The sequence below is a fragment of the Mobula birostris genome, chromosome 17 (assembly GCF_030028105.1).
Source record: "Mobula birostris isolate sMobBir1 chromosome 17, sMobBir1.hap1, whole genome shotgun sequence".
NCBI lineage: Eukaryota > Metazoa > Chordata > Chondrichthyes > Myliobatiformes > Myliobatidae > Mobula > Mobula birostris.
In genome coordinates this window covers 15689436-15713207 of record NC_092386.1, presented here as the reverse complement: position 1 = coordinate 15713207, position 23772 = coordinate 15689436, and the positions used below count along the sequence as shown (strand labels likewise).

Below are 23772 nucleotides of genomic sequence, written 5' to 3'. Positions count from 1 at the left end.
CCGACACAGCCTTGGGCTTGAGTTCGGCGGGGGCAGCGGCGGGCGGTGCCAAGGTGGCCAACAAGAACAAACTGGAGGCGAGGCTGTACTCCGTGCTGTCGCAAGATTGAAGGAGATGGAGGTGCATAGCCGCCAACACCGGATTCGGAATGGCACCCACTGACTGACTGAATGACTGAGTTATGAGGATAGCCTGAGTGACATACAGTAGGTCTTTTCTCTGGAGTGAAGGAGGATGAGAGGTGACTTGATAGAGGAGTACAAGATGATAAGAGGTATGGATTGAGTGGACAGCCAGAGACTTTTCCCCAGGGTCAATACCAGGGGACATAATTCTAATGTGATTGGAAGGAAGTAAGGGAGAATGTCAGAGGGAAGTTGTCTTAACACAGAGAGTGGCGGACGCGAGGCTGCACTGCCAGGAGTGGTAGTAGAGGCTGATCCATTAGGACATTTAAGAGACTCTCAGATATGTACGTGGATGAAAGAAAAATGAAGGGCTATATTGAAGGAAAGGATAATCCTGATCTTGGAGAAGGTCAAAAGGTCGGCACAATATTGTGGGCTAAAGGGCCTGTATTGTGTTGTACTCTGCCATGTTCTATGATGCCCTATTTTTCATGATATTCCAGCTTTGAAACCTGACATACAAAGCTTTGAGTTCCGAATCAAGGCAGACACTATCAGCAGAAAATATTATCACTGATGCCAAAAAGTATGTATACTGTATGTAAACATACCTCCCAACAATTTCTGGCAGTGTCTGTAAAGAATCCTTCTCACAAAGTACAAACTCTGCCAATAACTTTACAAGCTGTTCAAGCAAAAACCCCGACCGTACTAAACGTTGTAGAAGCGAGGAGATTGGGAGGGAAAGGAGAGCAAAAAGACAAGGAGGAAGGTGGGTGGGAGGACAGGGAGAAAAGAGGAGGGAGGACAGGGTGGTAGAGAGGAGAGATGAAGCAGGAAAAATAACAGCATAGTTTTGGGCAGGTGCTCAATATTTAAACGGACAATTGGTTGCTCTTTATAACGGCAATACAGCATAACCATGATACCAGGATACCAGATGTGCAAATATCGAGCTCTGTGTCTGTGACAAACTGAATATCTCAGAGCAATCGACCCACCAGGAAGTTTCTGAGAGCCTTTCACAACCAGGCAAAGCAGGTCTACCCTCAGTGAGCAGTGTCCATAACTGCTCCCTTAGTTTGAAACACTGCTAATGTACCATGAGTATTTGTGTGAAGATGTGTCGAAGAGAGCCAGAGAACTTTACAACTACATTTCGGTCAGGGTCCCACAATGAATTTGGAAATCAGAATTAGCATTTATCATTTCTCCCAGTTTTCCAAAGGTTGGGAAAGATGACAGAAAAATGGAAGAGGGAGCTGCCAATTCCCAAACTGCTTCTCATTGATCCACATGAAGCATGATAGTTCCCCAGACCTGTCAGTGGGAGAGTGCCCCAATCAGTCAGAGAACAACCCTCGATCCGACAGTGGGGACGCCCGGGTCTGTCGACAGGAGTCGTGCCCAGATCCGTCGGTGGGAGAGATGCCCGAATACGTCGGTGGGAGACGTGTCCGGATGTGTCGGTGGGAAAGCCTGATGACAAAATTCCCAGTGGAGATTTCTGGGATCTTTCAGAAAGAATCCTTCTCTGCAAGGTACAAGTTCTGATAACTTTACAGTACTAGTTGGTTAAGCAAAATCCTTGAACAAGCTAAATATTGTAATAGGAGAGAGGGGATTGGGAGGGAAAGGAAGGCAAGTGGGTGGGTGAATGGGAGAAGAGAAAGAAAGAAAGGAGGAGGGACAGCTGGACAATGGAGAGTGGAAGGAGGAATAATAACAACTTGGTTTTGGGTTGATGACCAATATCTAAATGGAAAATTGCTCGCTCTTTACAACATCTGTACAGGGCATGCACAGAACTTCCTATACCAAAATACAATATTCTGCTGAACATTGTGGGCAAGCCATGTTGGCAATGGAATATGTGCCAACACTTGCAGGCTGCCTCTAGCACATCCTTGGGTGTGTTGGTTGTTATCACAAATGATGCATTTCACTGTATGTTTCAATGTACCGTAGATGTGATAAGTAAATGAGAATCTCAGACAGCAGAAGAGCAAATATCTGTCAGCCTATGTTCTTCTGATGAGAGCTCTGCCTAGCCCATACTGTGATGGCTAGTCCATTTCCCACCCTGAAACTCTGACCTGCTTATCATGAACCGCCATATTTAGCCTGGCTCATCAGAACTACATAACTCAGCTATCAAACCCCGTCGGCAGTCTGCTCTGTGATGGCCAAACTGATGTGCACACTGCCCCACACTCTGACCACTAAGCATGCCAACCTTACTCCCGTCCTATGTCATGCTCTTCTTCACAAAGCCCAGACTGAAGCTTGGCCCATGGTTCACCCATTCCACGTACTCCCTCTGCCCACAGCAATCAGCTCCAGCCCACAACCCATGTATGATTGTCTCCTGATGGTGACTTCCCCACCCAGTGTCTGGCAGGTCTATCAATCCAGCAAGTGGAGGAAAGGGAATCTCTCTGTCTGGGTAAAACTCAGCAGAGACCCTTGTACTCCACTTGTACTTCTCTCATCGCAGTGGAGGTTATATTGCACAGGTGATCAGCGATCGTGGTTCAATTCCCGCCACTGTCTGTAAGGGATCTGGACGTTCTCCCTGTGACCGCATGGGTTTCCACCCACATTCCAAAGACACATGGGTTAGGGTTAGTAAGCTGCTAGCATGCTGTGTTGGTGCCTGGCCCAGCACATCTCGGACTGTGTTGCTCATTGATGGAAATGACATGTTTCACTTTATGATTCCATAAGATATAGGGGCATAATTAGGCCATTTGGCCCATTGAGTCTGTTCCAACATTTCATGATGGTTGATCTATTTCCCCCTCAACCCGAGTTTCCAGCCTTCTCCTCATAGCCCTTCATGTCCTACCAACAAAGAATCTATCAACCTCTGCCTTGGCCTCTGTGGTAATGAATTCTACAGATTCACTACTCTGGCTGAAGAAATTCCTCCTCATCGCCATTCTAAATGGACTCCCTCTATTCTGAGGCTGTGTCCTCTGGTCTTAGACTCCCCCACCATAGGAAACATCCCCTCCACATCCACTCTGTGTTTCAGTGTGCATGTGGCAAATAAAGCTACTCTGTTGAACAAGGTTTGCAAAACAAAACTCTTCTAGCTGGTACAGGTGCAGCAGGAATGCACAACCTCCATTTTTGGGAATGGATTGATGCTGGAGACTAAAAACTAATGGAAAACAGGATCCTCAAATTGCATATTGTGACGTGAGCCTGTGGATATGGAATCTCGATAAAACAAAATCTCCTTTCGCAGATTTGAAACGTCACTTTTGGTTTCCACCTTTTCTGTGAAAATGAAACTACACCAAGATGACCCATTTCGGTTACCCCAGAAAACCACATATTTTGGATTTACCACTCACCTTAACACCACTCTGACTTGCAGATATTGAAGAAGCTTTCAGTGCAGATACTGAAGAAGCTTTCAGAGATTCCTATGTAGAAAAAGTAAAAGCACTTTCAACTGATGTTTCATTTTCAATTGTCTAACCTGTATCAATCTGACTGATTTCTGGCAGAAGGAAAAAGTTCAAAGTTCAGAGTAGAAATCAACGTATGTATATGTCATGATATACTACCTTGAATTTGATTTTCTTGCAGACATTCACAGTAGAACAAAGAAATACCATAGAATCAATACCATATATACACAACACACACAAAATGGTGGAGGAACTCAGCAGGTCAGGCAGCATCTGTGGAAATGAATAAAGAATCAATGTTTCAGGCTGAGACCCTTCATCAGGACTGGAAAGGAAGAGGGAAGATGCTGGAATAAAAAGATGGGGGGGGAGTGGAAGGAGGATAGCTGGAAGGTGGGCTGTGGTAGCAAGTCTGGGTGAGTACATGGTCGAAGAGTCAGAGGGCAACAGAGATCACAGGGGGTGCAGTGGGGGAGTGTCTCACTGAAATCCTGTTAAAAGGGAAGATTGAAACGTTAAAATGACAAACAACTAATGTGCAAATATGCAAAGAAAGGAGAAAGAATCTGACAGTCTTGTGGTGAAATCTAGTAGAGGCCTGTTTTTGACTAATTCACTGTTGTGAGGCTCCCACATACCAATTCCTCTCAGTTTTAATTCACAATTCCCATGTGAAGACCCCAGAGAATCTTTATTGGTCAATGCTTCCATTCATGTGAAGCACTGAGTGTTCCAACAATGTGTTCTACACACCTATCAGATCCAGAGACCTTAAAGCTCAGCGCAGCTACAGGAGCAGTGTGCTGCCCAGTGTGTTCACATGCAGAGACAGAGACAGAGACAGAGGGTAGTGGAAACAGGGCTCCCATTACTCAGGCCATGATCAAACTGTTCCTAATACTCTAAATGCGGGCTGAAAAATGCCTGATAAAGCCTCAGCATTATACCCTTGCTTTCAAATTTCAGATAGCAGAATGTTACTATCAAATTTTTGAATGGACATTGAACCCATGAACACTACCTCACTACTTTATTTTCTCCCTTTTTGCACTACTTATTAAATTTAACATTTTAATATATAGATACTCCTACTGTAATTTAGTTTTTATTACACAAACGTTTGTATATTGCAGTGTCCTGATGGCGCATAACAACAAATTTCACAACATATGCCAGTGCTATTAAACTCGATTCTGATGCTTTATATAATCTCAACATACTCGACCTTTGTCAAGATGATAACCTTTGCCCCATAAGTCAATCTGCTATGTTTTAAGCGAGATGTGCATGTATCACGTGACAACGTAATGATGTACACAATTCACGCATATATGCATATAACCCGTAATGGATTACTTAAAGGAACAAGAATGCTTAATCAGCCAATATATATCTAAGGTTATTCAAATATTATTGAAATATTAAATACACAACACAACCCAATGAACATTCTCTGAACTGTCTCTGATGGAAGTATATTACTCCACAAATATAAAGCAGAAAAGCTATTATGATGGTCTGGAAGTGCCAGCAATCTCAAACTTGTTGGGTGCCATTTACCACCATTTTCATGACTGGACCTGTGATAACAGACTCTATAGTGCAGCTGTAGAATGCAGAACAATGGCACAACAATGTCATTGAAAAACCTGCATGGCCAGCACATCCGTTTACTCGAATGGAGAGAAACCAATGAGAGTTTTACATTTACATTTCTATAAATTGAACTTAGTTAACTTTTTACTTGTTTTTTAGTTATATAAAAATATTTAAAGTTATTGACAATTGTGCACTTCTTATCCTGGCTCATTTCGCACTACATGTGACAGGATTTACATGCCCAAGGCCTTTCAAATTTATATCGTTGCTTTACAAAATGAAATGTGTACTTTGCAGTGAATAAGTGGACCTGGCAATGTAGAATCTTCCTTCTTCCTTCTCATGAAAGGGACTATATTTGCTGGAGTTCAGAAAAATGAAGGGGATCTCACTGAAACCTATTGAATATTGAAAGGCCTAGAGTGGACGTGGAGAGGATATTTCCTGCGGTGGAAGAGTCTAGGACCAGAGGGTTTAGCCCCAGTATAGAAGGATGACCCTTTAGAGAGATGAGGAGGAATTTCTTTAGCCAGAGGATGCTGAATCTGTAGAATTCATTGCCACATTGACAGCTGTGAAGGCCAAGTCATTGAATATATTTAAAGTGGAGGTTGAGAGCTTCTTGATTCGTAGAGGCATCAGAGATTCTGGGGAGAAGGCAGGAGAATGGCCTGGAGAAGGAAGATAAATCAGCCGTGAACAAATAGAACAGATGTGATGGGCCGAAAGGCCTATGTTTAATGGTCTTACGAAAGTTTGCTACTTGGGTAAACACAAGAGATTGGACAGCTGCTGGAAATCCAGATCAGCATACAGAACAATGCTGCTGCTCTCCACCATTTTGTGCATGCTGAACAGTCATACCGTAAAACCAAGAACGACAGAGTTCTAATTATTCCCATATATTGCCTCTTTTTTCTGCAACACATTAAGGTTGGACTCATACCTGCTTCTTCATTGAAGGTGGGGGTGCTGTCTCAGAGACCAGAGCCGAGCATTTTGAAAGTGGAGCAGCAGAGCTTTGGACAAAATCAGCCGACAGAGAATCCAAGACGTCACCCTCTGTCATACCCTGTGATAACAAGATGGTTAATGCAGTCAAACCACAGTAACATCACTTTAACAATACAAATACAAAGGTTCAAACTACTAATACTGCCGTAGACATTTAGGAACAACTCTTGTTTGTTATGTGTCATGTTGTATGACGTGGAGAGTGTCAGTCCAAGATGGATGACCACAGCCATTACGAACCCTCTTCAGAGGTTGTCTGCCTGGCGTCGGTGGTCGCATAACCAGGACTTGAATATGCACCAACTGCTCATCTGACCATCTACCAGCTGCTCCCATGTCTTCACGTGACCCTGAACAGAGGCTAAGCCTTGCCCAAGGGTGACCTGCAGGCTAGTGGCGGGAAGGAGCATCTTACATCTCTTTTGGTAGAGACGTATCTCCACCCCGCCACCCATAGGAACAACTATAACGGTTGTAACTGGATGTGATTACACAAAGTCTCCATCCCCTACTCATATGCACCATGCCCAATGGAAAGAGTAGACTTTAATCCCAAGTCCTTATCAATTGGAAAGGTAAAGTACATTACTAGCTTCTTCACATTGAATTAAGTTTAACTATTAAAATTATTTTGATATGAAACATGAAATACATATTTTAAAGTATGTATTGCATTCACGTTTAGTTTTGTTGTTGGGTTGCAGTGGGGCAAAGTCTAGGTGATGCGACCCTGTTTGAGGGTGAACTGAGTCTAGTGAGTGCAACAAGACGCATCCTGCGCATGCAGAGAGCAACCCTGCAACATCATACCTATAGAAAACAGACACTGGTTTGGGACAAACAAACTGAACGAGCTTCCTCACTTTCCAAATCCTTTCATTTTCTTTTGTGACCAAAGAAGGTCCACAAAATCATGATGCTTGTCTTTTGGCAGAACAACTTAGAATCACTGAGATGATCACGCTGGGCACAAGTTGAGAAGCAGCGTTGATTCTCTAGTGCAGGGGTTCCCAACCTGTCCTTGGATCCCTCAGTTAATGGTAGGGGTCCATGGCTTAAAAAAGGTTGGGAACAGCTGCTATAGAGGAACTAAATAAATCAGAATCCTTCTGCAAGCTTCCATACTGTTAACACAATGTGTGCACAATTGTCAATGATTGATGGGCTAGAAACGTAAAGAGTTTTAATAAAGGGATTTCAAAAGCCCTTCATGAAAGATCAAAGTAAATTTTATCAAAGTACATATTTGTCACCACATATGACCCTGAGATTAATTTTCCCGTGGGCATACGCAGCAAATCTATAGAATAGTAACTATAACACGGTCAGTGAAGGATTGACCAGCGTGCAAAAGACAACAAACTAAATAGCAATAAATAATGAGAACATACGACAATGAGATAACGAGTCCCTAAAGTGAGATCATTGGTTGTGGGCAACATCTCAATGATGGGGCAAGTGAGTGTAGTTATCCCCTATTATTCAAGAGCCTGATGGTTGAGGGGCAGTAACTGTTCTTCAACCAGATGGTGTGAGTCCTGAAACTATTGTACTTTATACTTGATGGCAGCAGTGGACTCAAAACTTAAAACTTATCCCTCTTTTTCTCTCTCTCTCTTTCTCTCTCACCTTTGGTTGACTTCCTGGAGAAGTGATGGAAGAAGCTGGTTTACCTTTCTCCTGTCATAAAGAACAAATATGAATCACCTTATTGATATCAGAATTAGAAATCTTCACAGAAGCAACAGCAACCATCAAGCACCCATTACACCAGGGGTTCTCAACCTGTTTATGCATGGACCAGTACCACTGAACAAGGGATCCATGGATCCTAGGTTGGGAAACCGTGCATTACACTAAAATCACACCTGCTCCGGTTACTGCGCGCCAAATTCCCATCAATTCATCCCGATTTTAATCAGACCTCAGTACACTAGCAGCAATGTTTATAGTGGACATTAACCTTCTAAACCACAACCTTTCTTTATAAAATATCTTCTTCATGGTCAGTTACTATGAGATTGGGAGGTTAAACTATATTTGTTACTTGGGACCGTGCTTGTACATGTTAACTGTTATTATTGTAATCCCGATCTCTACGTACCATTACTATTATTGTTACGTTTATTAATCTTGAAACTTAATAAAAAGATTGAAAAAGAAAGAAAGAAACCACAACCTTGAATGGGGGTGGAAAACCACATGATCACAGAGTCTGTGCAATTGCCCCCAGAAATCAGAATTTGACTCCCATCTGCAGTGGAAATTATTTGAAATTGAAATCATTGGGTTTACTTGCAAGATCAATATGGCGAACCACTTTGAAAACTAAGGACATCTTTGCCCCACTTGACCAAGCAGCTGAACTGAAGAGGAGCTCATCAAAAGCACTCAGTGGTTTGACAAAGTGACTTACTACCAGTTTCTCAAGAGCAACTAGGCATGGAAAGTATAGCAGTAAGGTGGTATAGCGGTTAGCAAAATGCTTCACAGTGCCTGCGATCTGGGTTCAACTCTTGCCATTGTCTGAAAGGAGCTTGTAGGTTCTCACTGTGACGGCGTGAGTTTCCTCCGGGTGCTCTGGTTTCCTCCCACAGTCCAAACACAGGGGTTATTAGATTGTGAGCATGCTTTGTTGGCAGCAGAAGCCTGGCAACACTTACGGGCTGCTCCCAGCGCCTCTTTGGACTGTGTTGGTCGTTGACGCAAACTATGAATCTTACTGTGCATTTCAATGGGAGTGTGACAAACAAAGATAATCTTTACTTTTAATGTTTAAATGCTGGCCTTGTACTTGATGCCAGTATAAAGAACACTGATTTGTTTATATAATCTATTATATAGCAGGATTAAACTCTTGAGGGTCTTGACGTATATTGATTACATTTAAATTGTTCAGTAATGTGTCGTTTGTGATTTTGCCACAAACTGTAAGTTATTTATATTAGATCAACACAACTACAGATTTTTTTAAAAAAAACATGCTCTTATATAAATGTTGCCAGCTGTTTCCTACACGGACATATTTTGAAGTATTCAAATAAGGCTTTGGCTCGGACTGCCTCCCTTCAAATTTAATTTTAGTCCAAACCTTTGAATCATCCTCCTTCTTAAGTCTATAATCAGGTGGTATCGTATCATCTCGTTCTCCCACACGTTCAATCAGCTTCTTTGTTGCATCTGATTCCTAAAATTATGAAAAATAAAGTTAACATAAAAAAGTAAATATCAAGGTTCAGTATCTATACATTGTGTTTCAATAATCTTTTTAAAAAGTTAGATGAATTATATTATCCGTCGAGAATATGGTCAAGATGCTGAGAAAACTGGCTGTTAAAATCATGAGCCAGTGGGCAGAGATGGAGTGAGCAGACCAGGAAGTCCGTTACTGAGTTTTGACCTGAAACTTCGACCAAAAGAGAGGTGACCTCACAGAAGCTTTCAAAATCAGGAAGGGGGTGGATGAGGCAGTTGGGGGACAGTCTTATCCCCAGGGATGGTGAGTCCAAAACTAAAGGGTGCAATTACAAGATAAGAGGGAAAAGATTTATAACACTCCTACGAGGTTAACTTCTTTACTTGGAGGATGCTGGGAATGAGCCGCCGGAACAAAGTGGCAGAGGTGTGGAGAATTGCAACATTTCGGAGGCATTTGGATGGGTACATGGAGTTGAGGAGGCTGGAGGGTTATGGGCCAACTGGGGCTAGCAGGGAAGATGTCGTGGTCAGCATTGACCAGATGGGCCGAATGGCCTCTTGCTCTGCTGTATAACTCTATAATAATACTTATATGAATTAGTTGCAGAGCTCATGTAAAGAGCTTAATCCTTTATTTTCTTTCAGTGCCAGATAGAGGCTGTTCTCTGAATGCCAGAGATTCTCCTTTCGTTCAGCATTGCAAGTACAAATATGCCCCGTCTGTGCCAGTGAGTTCCTTATTACCTTATTCTGCAGTGTTATTGTTTTACCTTGTTCTAGCTGAGTAAATTATAATACAACTGTCAGTAAACAAGGGAAACTGACTATTGATATCACAGACAGTAGAGTAATAAATATCATTTAGATGTGCTTTGACTAGTAAAATACACAGACATCATAATTGAGAAACAGGACCGTTTGGCACATCTACCCACAATGCTCCCTTCCTGTTTCAACCTCTTATCTTCAAAGTCTTGTTTGCACAATGCTTTAAAAAATTCACTTTTGTTTCCTCTCTCAAATAATTGTAAATAGATCTATTGTTCTATTGATACTTTTTGCTGCCTCAGAGAAGCAGGCAGTGTAATCAAAGGCCCCACTCACCCTGGGCTTTCTCTTTTCTTCCCTCTCCCATTGGTCAGAAGACACAAAAACCTGGAGACACACCCTACTAGACTTAAGGGCAGCTTCTATCCCACTGACATCAGACTGCTGAGTGGACCTCTTGTACAATAAGATGGACTCTTACCCTCACAAACCACTTCACTATGAAGTTGCACTTTATCGTTTACCTGCACTGCATTTTCTCTGTAACTGTTACATTTCATTCTGCATTGTTATTGTTTTACCTTGTTCTACCTCAATGCAAAGATTTGATCTGTATAAATAGTGTGCAAGGCAAGTTTTTCACGGTATCTTACTACATGTGATAGTAGTAAACCAATATCAATACTGACTGAAGAGAATTCCCCAGGCAAAGTCATTTATTGCAGCAACAAAAAAAAAGCGACCAAAGCTAACGTTTAGTCTGTGCAGTGTGTAGCTGACCAAAGGCTCTTTGCAGAGACCTTCCAGTTTTCATTCATGTGTATCAGACGGACTGTTTTACACTCAGAACATCAATATGATTCACAGTATACACTCACACTTGCCTAACACAGACAGGTAGGTGCGCTGTGTCTTCTCTACACTGCTGATTAAATCACTACCATCATTCCAGCACTCTGTTCTTGGAGCGACGATACTAATCCACAAGTCCAGATCCTCATTAAACACAGGCTGAATAAAAGCTGACAGTGGATTTAAGCTTATTGAAGATAATACCACAAAAGCCCATTTGCCAGAATTTATACAACAGCAGAGCAGAATTACTTTTGAAGTGCAGGGAACATAAAAACATATATTTACTGCATTAACAGCACACTGGCAAAGGGTCAAAGGTTATAGAGAATATTAGGCATATAAACACAGTGGCCACTTTACTGGCTTCCTCCTATACCTAACAAAGTGGTCACTGAGTGTATGTTCGTAGTCTTCTGCTGCTGTTGCCCATCTACTCCAGGGCTCGATGTGCTGTGTGTTCAGAGATGATCATCTGCACACCACTGCTGTAATGTGTGGCTAACTGAGTTACTGTCGTCTTTCTGTCAGCCATTCTCCTCAGACCTCTCTCATCGACAAGGTGTTTTCACCTACAGAACTGCCACTCACTGGACGCTTTTTTTTTGTTTCTCATATTCTCTGCAAACTCTAGAGATTGTTGTGCATAAAAATCCCAGGAGACCAACAGTTTCTGAGATACTCAGACCACCCCGTCTGGCACCAACGATCATTCCAAAGTCAAAGTCACTTAGATCGCATTCCTTCCCCATTATGATGTTTGGTCTGAACTACCAAACCTCTTGACCATGCTTGAATGCTTTTATGCGTTGAGTTGCTGCCACGTGATTGGCCGATCAGATATTTGCATTAATGAGCAGGTGTACAGGTGTACCTAAAAAAGTGGCCACTGAATGTGTTAGCAAAACCTGGTAGCACTCAGAGAGCTGGCAGTGAAGAACATTGAAAGATACGTAGAAGGGTCTGTCTACATTAACCCTTTGATTCAATGAACATCTCTCTACTTGGTAGCTTACTATTCCAAATAACACTTGTCTGTAAATTTATACTTGCTTCTTTAAGCGAAATATACAATGCAGTAACAAGGCAATCACTCAAAGTTCCAAACATATTTCATTTGTACCTTCACTTCCGGGCCAGTGTATTTCGGAGCTGAATCATTAGGAGCCTCGGATGGAAGAGTTTCTGCAAGTAGGTCAAATGGATCTTTATCCTTTGAAAACAAAATACATTCCTTCAATTATTGACCAACATCAGCTGGAGCAGATTTTGACAGCAGCAAATGAGAAAATGGTGCATTTAATTTCTGTAATTTAACAGGTAAACAAATAAATCAGGTATTATGAAATTTTACGAAATAGGTATTCCAGGATAACACAGAATTCAGAGCAAATAATCCAGCAACTGTTTTCTCTTAATATGATGCCTTAGTAATGATGAGGATCAGAAATACAATGTAAACAGTAATAACAGTATTGGGGCTGCTAACTGAATGCAATCAATTAAAAGCAATTGACCGCACTGGGCAAGTGTATCAATTACAAACTTTCATTTAAAATTGATCCCTTTTCATATCTGCCCTGGCCACAAGGCCCATAACCACAATGCTTGCCCAGTCTTCAGAACGGATTCAATTGCTCCAAGAGAAATCTTCTCAAAGACATACAGGTTACTTTAAGCTTGAAAAAATATCTGCACAATAAAAAGTGAAATCTCGGATAAGCATTAAATCATCTGTTACAGTTCTGCTAGGATTACTGCTGCAGAGGAAAGCTTAAAGCCACCATTAAGGGCCTTAATAACAATTCATCCTACTGTTTAATCCAAACTGAAAGCACATTATTGCACTCCATAGAGCAGGCCCTCCAATCTGTCCTTTTATACTCGTTGCTGATGAATTTAATCAGGCTGCCACAGGGCACAGAAAACAGTCAAATTTGTTTGAAGTTATCTTGGAAACTAGAAGAAACCAATTCTCTGAGCAAGTTGAATCTTTTTAAGCCTCAAGCAAAAAATTTCTGCCTCATTGATAGAGTGAAATCTGGAGAAATGGCCACAACGCTACAGAGGGTACTGTAAAATTTCTACAATACAGTACATATTATATATATATATATATATATATATATATATATATATATATATAAATATATATAATAAATAAATAAATAAAATGAGGGTGCCTAAGACCTTTTCTGTATTGCACTCTGCTGCTGCTGCAAAATAAAACAATCATGACATGCTCCACCCTCACCATTCCCAACATCCTTTGCTCCCGCTAGACTTACAAACTCACTCACCGCTCCACATTGACAAATACAGCACTGTGCAAATGTCTTAGGCACTTTAGCTATATATATGTGCCTAAAGTTTTTGCACAGTACTGTAGCTCTAGGAGTGCAATCCTGTTTGAAGATTAGAGCTGAAGAGAATGGAATGTCCTTCCAGAAGTATCTAATATGCCCCCGCCCCTATCCATCCACCTTTGCCCCTCACCTGGCTTGGCCTATCACCTTCTAGTTTGTACTTCTTCCTCTCCCCCCACCTTCTTCTTCTGGTATCTTCCCCCTTCCTTTCCAGTCCTGGTGAAGGGTCTCAGCCCGAATTGTCGGCTGTTCATTCCTCTCCTGATGCTGCCTGACCTGCTGGGTCTCTCCAGCATTTTGTGTTTGGATTTCCAGCATCATGTATTCGTGCGTACAACATTCTGCCCATGACAAGGAACTGCCATCCTTCACATACTATCGTGAAGCCATTCAGAATGGCAGAATAATTGGCTGGTATAGAGCCGTAGTAGAAAACATGAAAGAAGAGGGCAAACTGCAGAAAAGGATTACAACTACATGAGCAGCAGATGCCTCAACGATCAACTTTATTCGCCATATACATTTACATGTATTAGGAATTGGCTGTGGTGTTGGTCAGGCTGTGACATGCAACAAAAAACATTCAACAATTATAAAGAATAAATTACAGGCATCCGTTAGTCTCGTGAGACCATGGATTTGCGCCTTGGAGTTTCCAGGGCACAGGCCTGGGCAAGGTTGTATGGAAGACCAGCAGTTGCCCATGCTGCAAGTCTCCCCTCTCCACGCCACCGATGTTGTCCAAGGGAAGGGCATTAGGACCCATACAGCTTGGCACTGGGGTGTTGTCGCAGAGCAATGTGTGGTGAAGTGCCTTGCTCAAGGACACAACATGCTGCTTCAGCCAAGGCTCGAACTAGCGACCTTCGAATCACTAGACGAACGCCTTAACAAGAATTATATAAAAAATAAAATCTTCTTTCTGTTCTTGCACTACTTATTTTATTTAACTTTTATATCTATATACATCCTTACTGTAATTTACAGTTTTTATTAATATGCATTGTCAGCGCTGCTGCTGCAAAACAACAAAATTCACCATACATGCCTGTAATATTAAACTTGATTATGAAGTTAAAGTAGAGATGTGGAATAAAATGGGCATAAATACATAAATATCAGCATGTATTTGCAATGCAAACTGCATTAGAAAATATGGTTTAAAGTGTCTACAGCGCAGTGAAGTGACAATCTGACTAGAATGGTTGATCAGATTAACTGCCTGGAGGAAGAAACTTTTAAGGTGGCATGAGGTTATTGTTGTTGTAGTAGCCCCATAGTGCTTTCCAGAAGGAGCTGTTGGTAAAGGAAGTTTGCAAAGTAGGTAGTCCACAATGACTTTTCCTGCTCGCTTCTCTGTCCTGGACACACACAAGTGCAGCAGTGATGGGAGACTGCAGCCAATGACCAGGTATCAAATGGAAGACTTGATATGCTGACACTCCTTCTCTTCCCACAGATACAGACTGACCTGCTGAATATTTTCAGCATTTTCTTTTGTTTTAGATTTCCATCACCTGCAGGTTTTAGTTTTCACTTTGTGCTTCCCTCAAGTTTTAATTGGTTTGTATGAAAGATGACCAGCCAGGAGTTGATGATCAGCCATGATCACACTGAATGGCGGTGCAGGCTCGAAGGGCCAAATGGCCTACTCCTGCACCTGTTTTCTATGTTTCTATGACGAGATCCAAAGTGTAAAGTGTCCTTTTACAGAAACTATCCTGAATAATGGGGTTTTGTTTAAGTTGTCATTATTTCTATCCAATTGGGCCCATGACCCATGTTTCTGTTCTGAAGAGGATCAACTGTTTTCTTGACACATCACCTACCTTAGCACCAGTTTGACTTGCAGACACTGAGGCAGCTGTGGAGGCTTTCAATGGGGCCTGAATAAAATAGAGATTGCAATGACGATTGTTGTTTCAATAGTTCACATTCAAATAAAACAGAGTTCCAGTGGCCTACCATCTTGTTATACTGTTATTATATCAATTGTAGATGCACATCAAATCAGAGACTCCACAGAAGCAAAATGGCTCAGAAGACAGCACATCACAGGAAACAGCTTTCCCTCTAAGGAACCTGTACACATTGCCTCAATAAAGCAGCCAGCACACACAAAGACCCCACCCACTCCAGATATTCTCTCTTCTCCCCTCTCCCATTTGGCAGAAGCTACAAAAGCTTGAAAGCACGTACTAGAAGCCTCAAGGACAGCTTCTAGCCCACCGTTACTGAACTAGTGAATGGACCTCCTGTAAGAAAAGGTGGATTCTTGGCCTCCCGATCGGCCTCATTGTGATCGTGCACTTATCACTTACCTGCACTGCACTTTTTCAGTACTCTTTCACTTTATTCCTTATTTTTATTCTCACTCAACACACTGTGTAATGATCTGATGTGTATAAACAGTGTGCAAGACAAGCTTATCTTGCACACTGTTTCTTGGTACAAGTTGACAATAATATACAAATACCAATACTAAAAAATCAGCTTAATTCTGATTTTATCCTTCCCCTGAATGCAGTTACCTTCCACAGCTGTGATTGAGCTCTTGGCCTCACACTGCCTATCACAGTCGTCAACAATGGCCCATAAGCCACACATAAAGAAGACTGAGCCCTTGCTCTCAAAGTTCAAAGTAAACTTATTATTAAAATAAATATACGTCACCATATATTACACTGAGATTCATTTTCCTGCAGGTGGTCACAGTAAACCAAGGACATACAACAGAATCAATGAAAAACTGCAAACACCAGAGGACATATGTACAAAGCTAAGGGAGAGAAGTTTAGGGGAGACATCAGCAGTAAGTTATTTTTTTTACACAGAAGTTGTGGGTGCCTGGAATGACTTGCCAGGGATGGTGGTGGAGGCTAAAACATTAAGGGTATTCCTGACGAAGGGTCTCGGCCTGAAATGTCGACTGTACCTTTTCCTAGAGATGCTGCCTGGCCTGCTGCGTCCACCAGCAACTTTGAAGGGTATTTAAGAGCCCCTTGGTCAGGCACATGGACGAAAGAAAAATAGAGGGTTACGAGGTAGCGTGGGTTTAGTACTTTTTTTAAAGGAATATATGGGTCGGCACAACATCCAGGGCCGAAGGGCCTGTATTCTAGTGTCTAGTAACATAGCCCAACAAGCAATCAATGTGCAAAAGTAGACAAATTCTGGAAATATAAAAAAAATGCTGTCAGGCATCCCTGCTGTCAATAGCTTTTTCAAACTTCTACCAATGTCTCTAGTAATCAGAGACTTTTATAAACAGTTGAAATATAATCTTGTAGTTAAAAATGATTATTCAAACCAAATATTTGAGTGTTAGAAATTATTAACCACAGTATAATTAAGGAAAATATAGATTTACCACTGATTATCTTTCCATCTGTAGTTGGTGACCCCTATCAAGATCAATTAAGCTGCACTATTTACAAGGGTTGGAGATTTTGTGCTGTTGTGGTGGAGGGGGTTGGGTTGTGGGAGGAAACACAGACACTCCTGGTGCCTCAGTTTGTATATCTGAGCTCTACACCTGTACCTGTCCAACAACGCACCAGGAGGGCTGGTCTCCTACATCTGACCAAAGGTGGATACACTGGAGCTAACCAAAGACTACCTATCAAATATGCTTTCTGTTCAGCTAGAGCTGCAACAGATATGATCTAGGCATGTGACAACAATGAAGTCCCAACATTAGAGTTTGGAAAACATGGACAACTCTCTTTATCTGGATGGGCGTCTCTCAGCAAAGACAAAGACAGTCACCAATGATAAAATCCAGCATTTTCATTTTACCAGCTGTCTGTGGGCATGTGAGGAAAATTGCATTTGAAGATCATGACCTCAAACATGCCAGAAAAGCCAATCTTGTACAAGGCAGCAATGATTGCTGCCCTCTAGTACATCCTGTTGCAGATTATCTAAAGCACCAATGATGTCTCTCCAAAATCCTCCAAGTTTACTGGCAGTATAGAAAAGACTAATACCGGCACCCTCCACCGACAAGTATTCCCATCATTAAGGCAATACATTTATTCAGCTTCAGTGAGCAGGCTCTGATAATTACATGTCTGACAACAGTCTCGTTCCCCGCTTTGGCATAGCAGGATAGCAAGATTTTGGGTGGCACGGCCATGTAGCATTTAGCATAATGTTATTACAGCACTAGCGCCCTGGGTTCAACGTGCGTCCCGGGCTCAATACCCACCTTGTATCCCTGTGACCGCATGGATTTCCTCCAAGTGCTAAGTATAATTGGATGGTGGGGGGCTCATTGGACCTTAAGGCCTGTTACCATACTGTATGTCTAAACAAACATATAATAATAAATACTATATAAAGTGAGGGTCATACCTCCTTCTGCACGGAGGGCGGTGCTGCAGACTGTGATGTTCTAGCTGAGCATTTTGAAATTGGAGCAACAGAGCTTTGGACAAAGTCTGCTGACAGAGACTCCAGGACATCATCATCAGACAAAACCTATAACGATATAATCAACATTGTCAAACCAGCTGAAATCAATGGCCTTTCTTACTTAATATTTCAAAAAATCTTAACTTACAGGAATTGCCATTAACCACAATTTCTCCTTTTTCAAGTTGTGGATACGACAGAATCAGAAACAGACCCACAATCGAGGTTAATATCACTGACAAATGTCATGGAATTTGTTGTTTTTCAGCCACAGTACAGTGCAATACATGAAAAATACGATAAATTACAACAAATATATATAAAGCATTGTGTAAACAGAGAGCAAACTGGTGAGGTAGTGTTCATGGGTTCACTGTCTGTTCAGAAATCTGATGGTGGAGGGGAAGAAGCTGTTCCTAAAATGTTGAATCTATGTCTTCATGAAGTAATAAGGACGAGGGCACGTCCTGAGTGGTGGGGTCTTTAATGATGGACACCACCTTTCTGAGGCATCCCTTCTGTAGATTCCTCGATGTTGGGGAGGTTAATGCCCCTGAGGGAGGTGGCCGAGTTGACTACCTTCTGCAGCTTCTTCCCCCATCCTGGGCTGTGATCTCTCCATACTAGGTGGTGATACGACCAGTTAGAATGCTCTTCATGGTAGTTACCTCAGTCAACGGCATTTAGTGCAAGGGAAGTGTGGCATTCACTCACAGTTCTACACTTCTGATGGGTTCAGCTAAACTTATGTTCCTAGAGGACACTGCCACAGATATTTCAGTTCATAGCGAAGATCACTGTAACAGAAGGTGCCCACGTTACAATGGGGCTGCAATCATGAGCTCTGTTTATAAGCCAAACTGTTTGAAAATGAGCAAAATGTCTGTAGGTGAGAATCACAGAAACAGCTGTGATGGAAGAGCAAGCAACTGCCAGCCAGTTAAACTGTCTCATTGCCAGCGAGTCAGGCCCCAGCTCTGTTTGACTCAGCCCAGTCCCTGGGGAGGGTGGGAAGAGGAGGCATCATTGACTTAAACACTCAATCATATATTCAAGGTGATCACAAATCATGTGTTCGAAACCCGAGTAAGTCTAACAAGCCATTTTTTGGTATATTAACCCAAACGACGCATTTCACCGTATATTTCGATTTACATGTGACAAATGAAGCTAATCTTTATAGGAATATAAGATGAGATGCAATTTTCTCTAGATGGTAACGCATTCTATTTAATCAATAAATTTACCAAAAATAGAATATGTCAATAAGTATTAAGCCTTAACATTTTTGATTCTTAATGTTTTTGATACCTAGGGTAATACAAATAAAATAGTGCAGACGCTGCAAAGTCGTAATTAAAAACAGAAAATGCTCGAAAATTTTTCCCGGCTGAATATTGCAGGCATTTTGGATGAAAGGGAAATGGAGGGCTACATGGGAGGGAAGGGTTAGATTGATCTGGAAGCTGGTTAAAAGATCGTCACAACATTATGGGACAAAGAACCTGCACTGCTGTGTACTGTTTTACGGTCTATATGTTCTGTTTGTATTATAAAGATTTTTGTTGTTATATAAAGCATGGGGTTCTCATGGAGGAAAATTTATTTTTCCCATCTTGTAGTACAACTGTTACAGATACATTTACAATGCTCTCACCTTCCTGCTCAATACTTGTGAAAGATGAAAAAAATTCCAATCATTTCCATTTTTAGAAAAATTATATCAGCCCAAAACATCACCTATCTATTCATTTCCATGGATACTAGCTGACCTGCTGAGTTGCTCCAGCATTTTGTTGGTGTTGCTCTGTAGTACAAATTCAGAAAATGGGTGGCTGGAGCAATGCGAAGAGGGCTGGGAATGAGCACTTTTAATCTACATCTACCACTTCCTTTGGCCTTGCAATGGTACATAAGTGCTCCCAGCCACTTGGGACAGGAAGTCTGTTTTAGTAGGTTCTATATCAAACATGCAGACATTGCAAGGATTAGATCCCACGAGGTTTTAGGTAAATGTGATTCTTTAAGAAAAAAAAGTTTAACTTTTTTCATTACCTTTGGTTTTGCTTTTGCATCAGTGAGGGAAGCACCTGAGCTGACTTTCCCCTGTTTCAAATAGACAGACAGAATTAGATTGGTTTTGGATGAGTCAGAAGTTAAATCAGACAATAAAACAGCAACAAGCATGACAAGACAAGTCAACATTCATGGATGTACAATGGTACCATAAACCACTGTAGAAGAAGAATTAATCAAAGATGTGTACTGATTTTAGTTTTAATCATTCAGCAAACTTTGTCTTTTATCATGTGTGACAGCAAGAGAGTTTCTACAATTGCAAGAGAATTTCATATCTGTTTGGGAATATAGACTTTGTTGATTTTTTTAGTATGTGCTTTATGTGGAACACTTTTAAAATACGAAGTTATTAAAACACTGGGTGGCAGGGTGGAGATACGTCTCTACCAAAGGATGTGCAAGGCACTCCTTCCCTGCCCTTGGGCGAGGTGTGGCACCTGCTTAGCCACCACCCCACCCCACCTCACCCCCGATCAGGGTCACATGAAGGTATGGGAGCAGGTGGTGGATGGTTGTATGAGCAGCTGGTGCATATCACAAGTCCTGGTTATGTGGTCACTGACACCAGACAGACAATCTCTGAAGTGTACTGATAATGGCTGGGGTCACCCGTCTTGTAATGACACTGCCCAGAAAAAAGACAATGGCAATCCACTTCTGTAGAATTTGCCAAGAGCAATCATGGTCACAGATAATGATGTCCTGTGTCATATTAAAATAAGTTTGTAACTTTTCTCAAAGTGATTGCTGGACCAACCTCAGGATCAGGCTGCTCTTTAAATCGGTAATCAGGTGGTATGGTGTCTTCACGCTCTCCCACTCGTTCACCCTTCTTCTTAGTTATATCTGCTTCCTGAAATCATGAGAAACAAAAATAATGCAACCTAAATATGCAACAATACGATGATTCATGTCCCTTGTTTCATTGGAATGTTTACAAAGATAAATGAATCGAGCCAGCCCTCCAAAGTTATTCATGGCAATGAAAAAGCTACCTGTGCTTGACAGAAAATGCTCTGGATTTCCCCCTCCTTACCAAGCTGAAATGTCCCGTAATGAAAGATCCTAATATCTTTGAACCACACCGCGCCACTCCCCCCAGAAAACTCAGTTCCCAAGCCACTAAATTTCCCCATCTGCCTGACATGCGTCTCAATGTGAACCCAGACTGTTCATAAGCTTGGTGGGATATTTTTAGATAAAGATTAGCTTTATTTGTTACATGAACAGTGAAAAGCATTGTTCATTTCAAACCAAATCAGTGAGGACTGTGCTGAGCAATGGTCGCAACACTTCCACCGTCAACATAGTATGCCCACAACTTACTAACCCTAACACGTACATCTTTGGAACATGGGATGAAAGCAGAGCACCTGGAAGAAACACATGGTCACAGGCAGAACATAGAAACCGCTACACTGTCGTGTCGCTGCCCACCCCACCTCCAATCGAAGAATATTTGTCTTAGTCGGTGGGTATTAACTGCATTATCACTAAATCCGCAGAGTTCTATCTCCACAAAACCTCTTGATTCTTGTTCCTCACCAGCTAATCTGATGCCTTCATTACAGTGCTTAATGCATGCATTACTAAATTACAATAAAAGAGGACTGCGTGTCTTCATAATCTAAAGTAATACACCAAAAATGAGGATTTCTAAAGTGACATTACAGAAGAAAAACATCCTAAGAAACTTCAATAAGGTACAATTACGGAACATTTCAGAGTCACAGAAGGTGGCATGAAAACAAAGCTGATAGTTTTATACCTTTGTTCCTTCCCCTATCCCGACAAGAGTATTCAGACTCATTCGCAGATGACACTGCCACGAGCACAATGAAATAGAGTTATCAACTCAAACATCTCCAACCGGAAGCTGTCCTTAATGATCAAATTTTCAGTACATTTGTACATATTGCACTTATGTGATTCAGTAATAAATTCTCTGCATTAAAACTGTCACACACTGTCTTAGGATGTTTTACACAGAACATAGAGCACAGTGTCAGGCCTTCAGCCCACAAGGTTGCACCGGCCCTTTCACCTACTCCAAGATCATTCCAACCCTTCCCTCCTACATAGCCTTCCATCTTTTTCCTTCATCCATGCTCCTATCTAATAGTCTCTTAAATGTCCTTAATGTACCTGGCTCTATCCCCACCCCGGCAGCACGTTCTACATACCCACCACTCTTCTGTGTAAAAAAAAACTACCCCTAACACACCGCCTTTGCTTTCCTCCTAACATCTTGTATTAGCCTTTTCCACACTGGGAAATAATCTCTGGCTGTCCACTTGATCTACACCTCTCATCATCTTGTACACCCCTATCGTGGCACCTCTCACCCTCCTTCACTCCAAAGAGTAAAGCCCAAGCTCACTTATCCTTTCCTTGTGAGACATGCTCTCCAACCCAAGCAGCATCCTGGTCAATCTTTTCCACAAACTCTCCAAAGCTTCCACATCCTTCCTATAATGCGGTGACTAGAACTGAACACAATAACCCAAGTGTGGTCTAAGCAAGGTTTATAGAGCTGCAACATCCCCTCTTGGCTCTTGAGCTCAAACACTCCACAAAGGAGATGGTGATGGACTTTAAGAACACTAAGCCTGCATTGCTCCCCGTTATTTTTAATAGTGATGACGTGGATGGGGTGAGGACCTACAAGTTCCTGGGGGGCGCATCTGGATGACAGACTTGAGTGCAGCACCAACACAGGGGCTGTGTACAAGCAGGGCCAAAGACGATCTTTACTTCCTGAGGAGACTGAGGTCCTTTGGAGCACGCAGGCCTCTCCTTCACATGTTCTATCATTCCGTGTTGCCAGTACAATCTTCTATGCAGTGATGTGCTGGGACAATGGCATCAACATGAGAGATGCCAAGAGGCTCAATAAACTGATTAGAAACGCTGGTTCTGTTATAGGAGTCGAACTGGACGCACTGGAGGCTGTATTAGAACAAAAGACCCTACGGAAAATCCTGGCAACTGTGGACAAGGTTTCTCACCCTCTGCATGCCACCTTGGCTGAAGAGAGGAGCACTTTTAGTTGTAGACTAAGACAACTGTGCTGCTCCAAAGAGCGCTATATGAGGTCATTCTTACCCTCGGCCATTAGGCTCTATAATGAGTCAACCTATCACCGGGGAAGTGATGACCCCCACCCCCCTTCCTGTTAAGACTGTTTGAGGTAACTTTGTTTTTTATTCTTTCTTACTTCTCTTCTAATATTTGTAAATCCGTGCACTCGTAATGCTACTGTGACACTAATCTCCTTTGTGATCAATCAAGTATCTATCTATCTATCTATTGAAGGCCAACATAACAACCCCTATCAACTTGAGCTGGTATTTTAACATTTTAAAGTCAGAAGAGAAATGCCTGTTTGTTATTGTTAGTGTAGAATATTGCAAAAATGAATTCATTGTATGGAACCTGTTTATTGGAGTAGGGTGTAGGTAGATTAGTGTTAACAATAGATCAGTATCTGCCCAGAGATTCTAGTACATCTTAGTGTGTTTGCCCTGCGGGGCAACAACAGCCATTCTTTCACTACCAGCTGGCAGTAAACATCGCTTACACTTGGGTAGGGCAGCACGTTTGGCTTCAGAGATGGTGATCATCTCGTTGGATTTGGCTTCAAACTAGTCACTTATTTTCAAAGTCTTCTTCCCAAAGGTAGCCAAGGCTGTGCTCTAGATGGTGTGCCACATAAGTTCCCATTTCTCTGTAACTGAGTTTCCAGGCTGCTGGGCACGCAGTTCTTTCTCAAAGGACTTAGCAAACTGGTCCAGCAGGTCCGCGTGAGACAACTGGCTGACATCAGTGTGAGGGTTCCCTTCTTGTTTAGCGCGATGGAATTTCTTTGACTACAGTCTGATCTTGCAACACACAGCATGCGATCTGTGTCGCAGCCTACACTATTGTAA

General features: G+C 42.0%; 1 protein-coding gene across 1 annotated transcript in view; it reads right to left on the bottom strand.

Annotated features, from left to right (window-relative positions):
• The window catches only part of cast (calpastatin), a 205010-nt gene that overhangs the window by 35827 nt on the left and 145411 nt on the right, over positions 1-23772 (bottom strand). Inside the window, exons 30-38 of the mRNA XM_072281312.1 lie at positions 20601-20696; positions 19820-19870; positions 17705-17830; positions 15178-15234; positions 12106-12195; positions 9256-9351; positions 7794-7844; positions 6097-6222; positions 3492-3563 (exon numbers count right to left, since the gene is read on the bottom strand). Coding sequence (XP_072137413.1) covers positions 3492-3563; positions 6097-6222; positions 7794-7844; positions 9256-9351; positions 12106-12195; positions 15178-15234; positions 17705-17830; positions 19820-19870; positions 20601-20696 — 765 coding nt within the window. The remainder of the gene's footprint in view (positions 1-3491; positions 3564-6096; positions 6223-7793; positions 7845-9255; positions 9352-12105; positions 12196-15177; positions 15235-17704; positions 17831-19819; positions 19871-20600; positions 20697-23772) is intronic.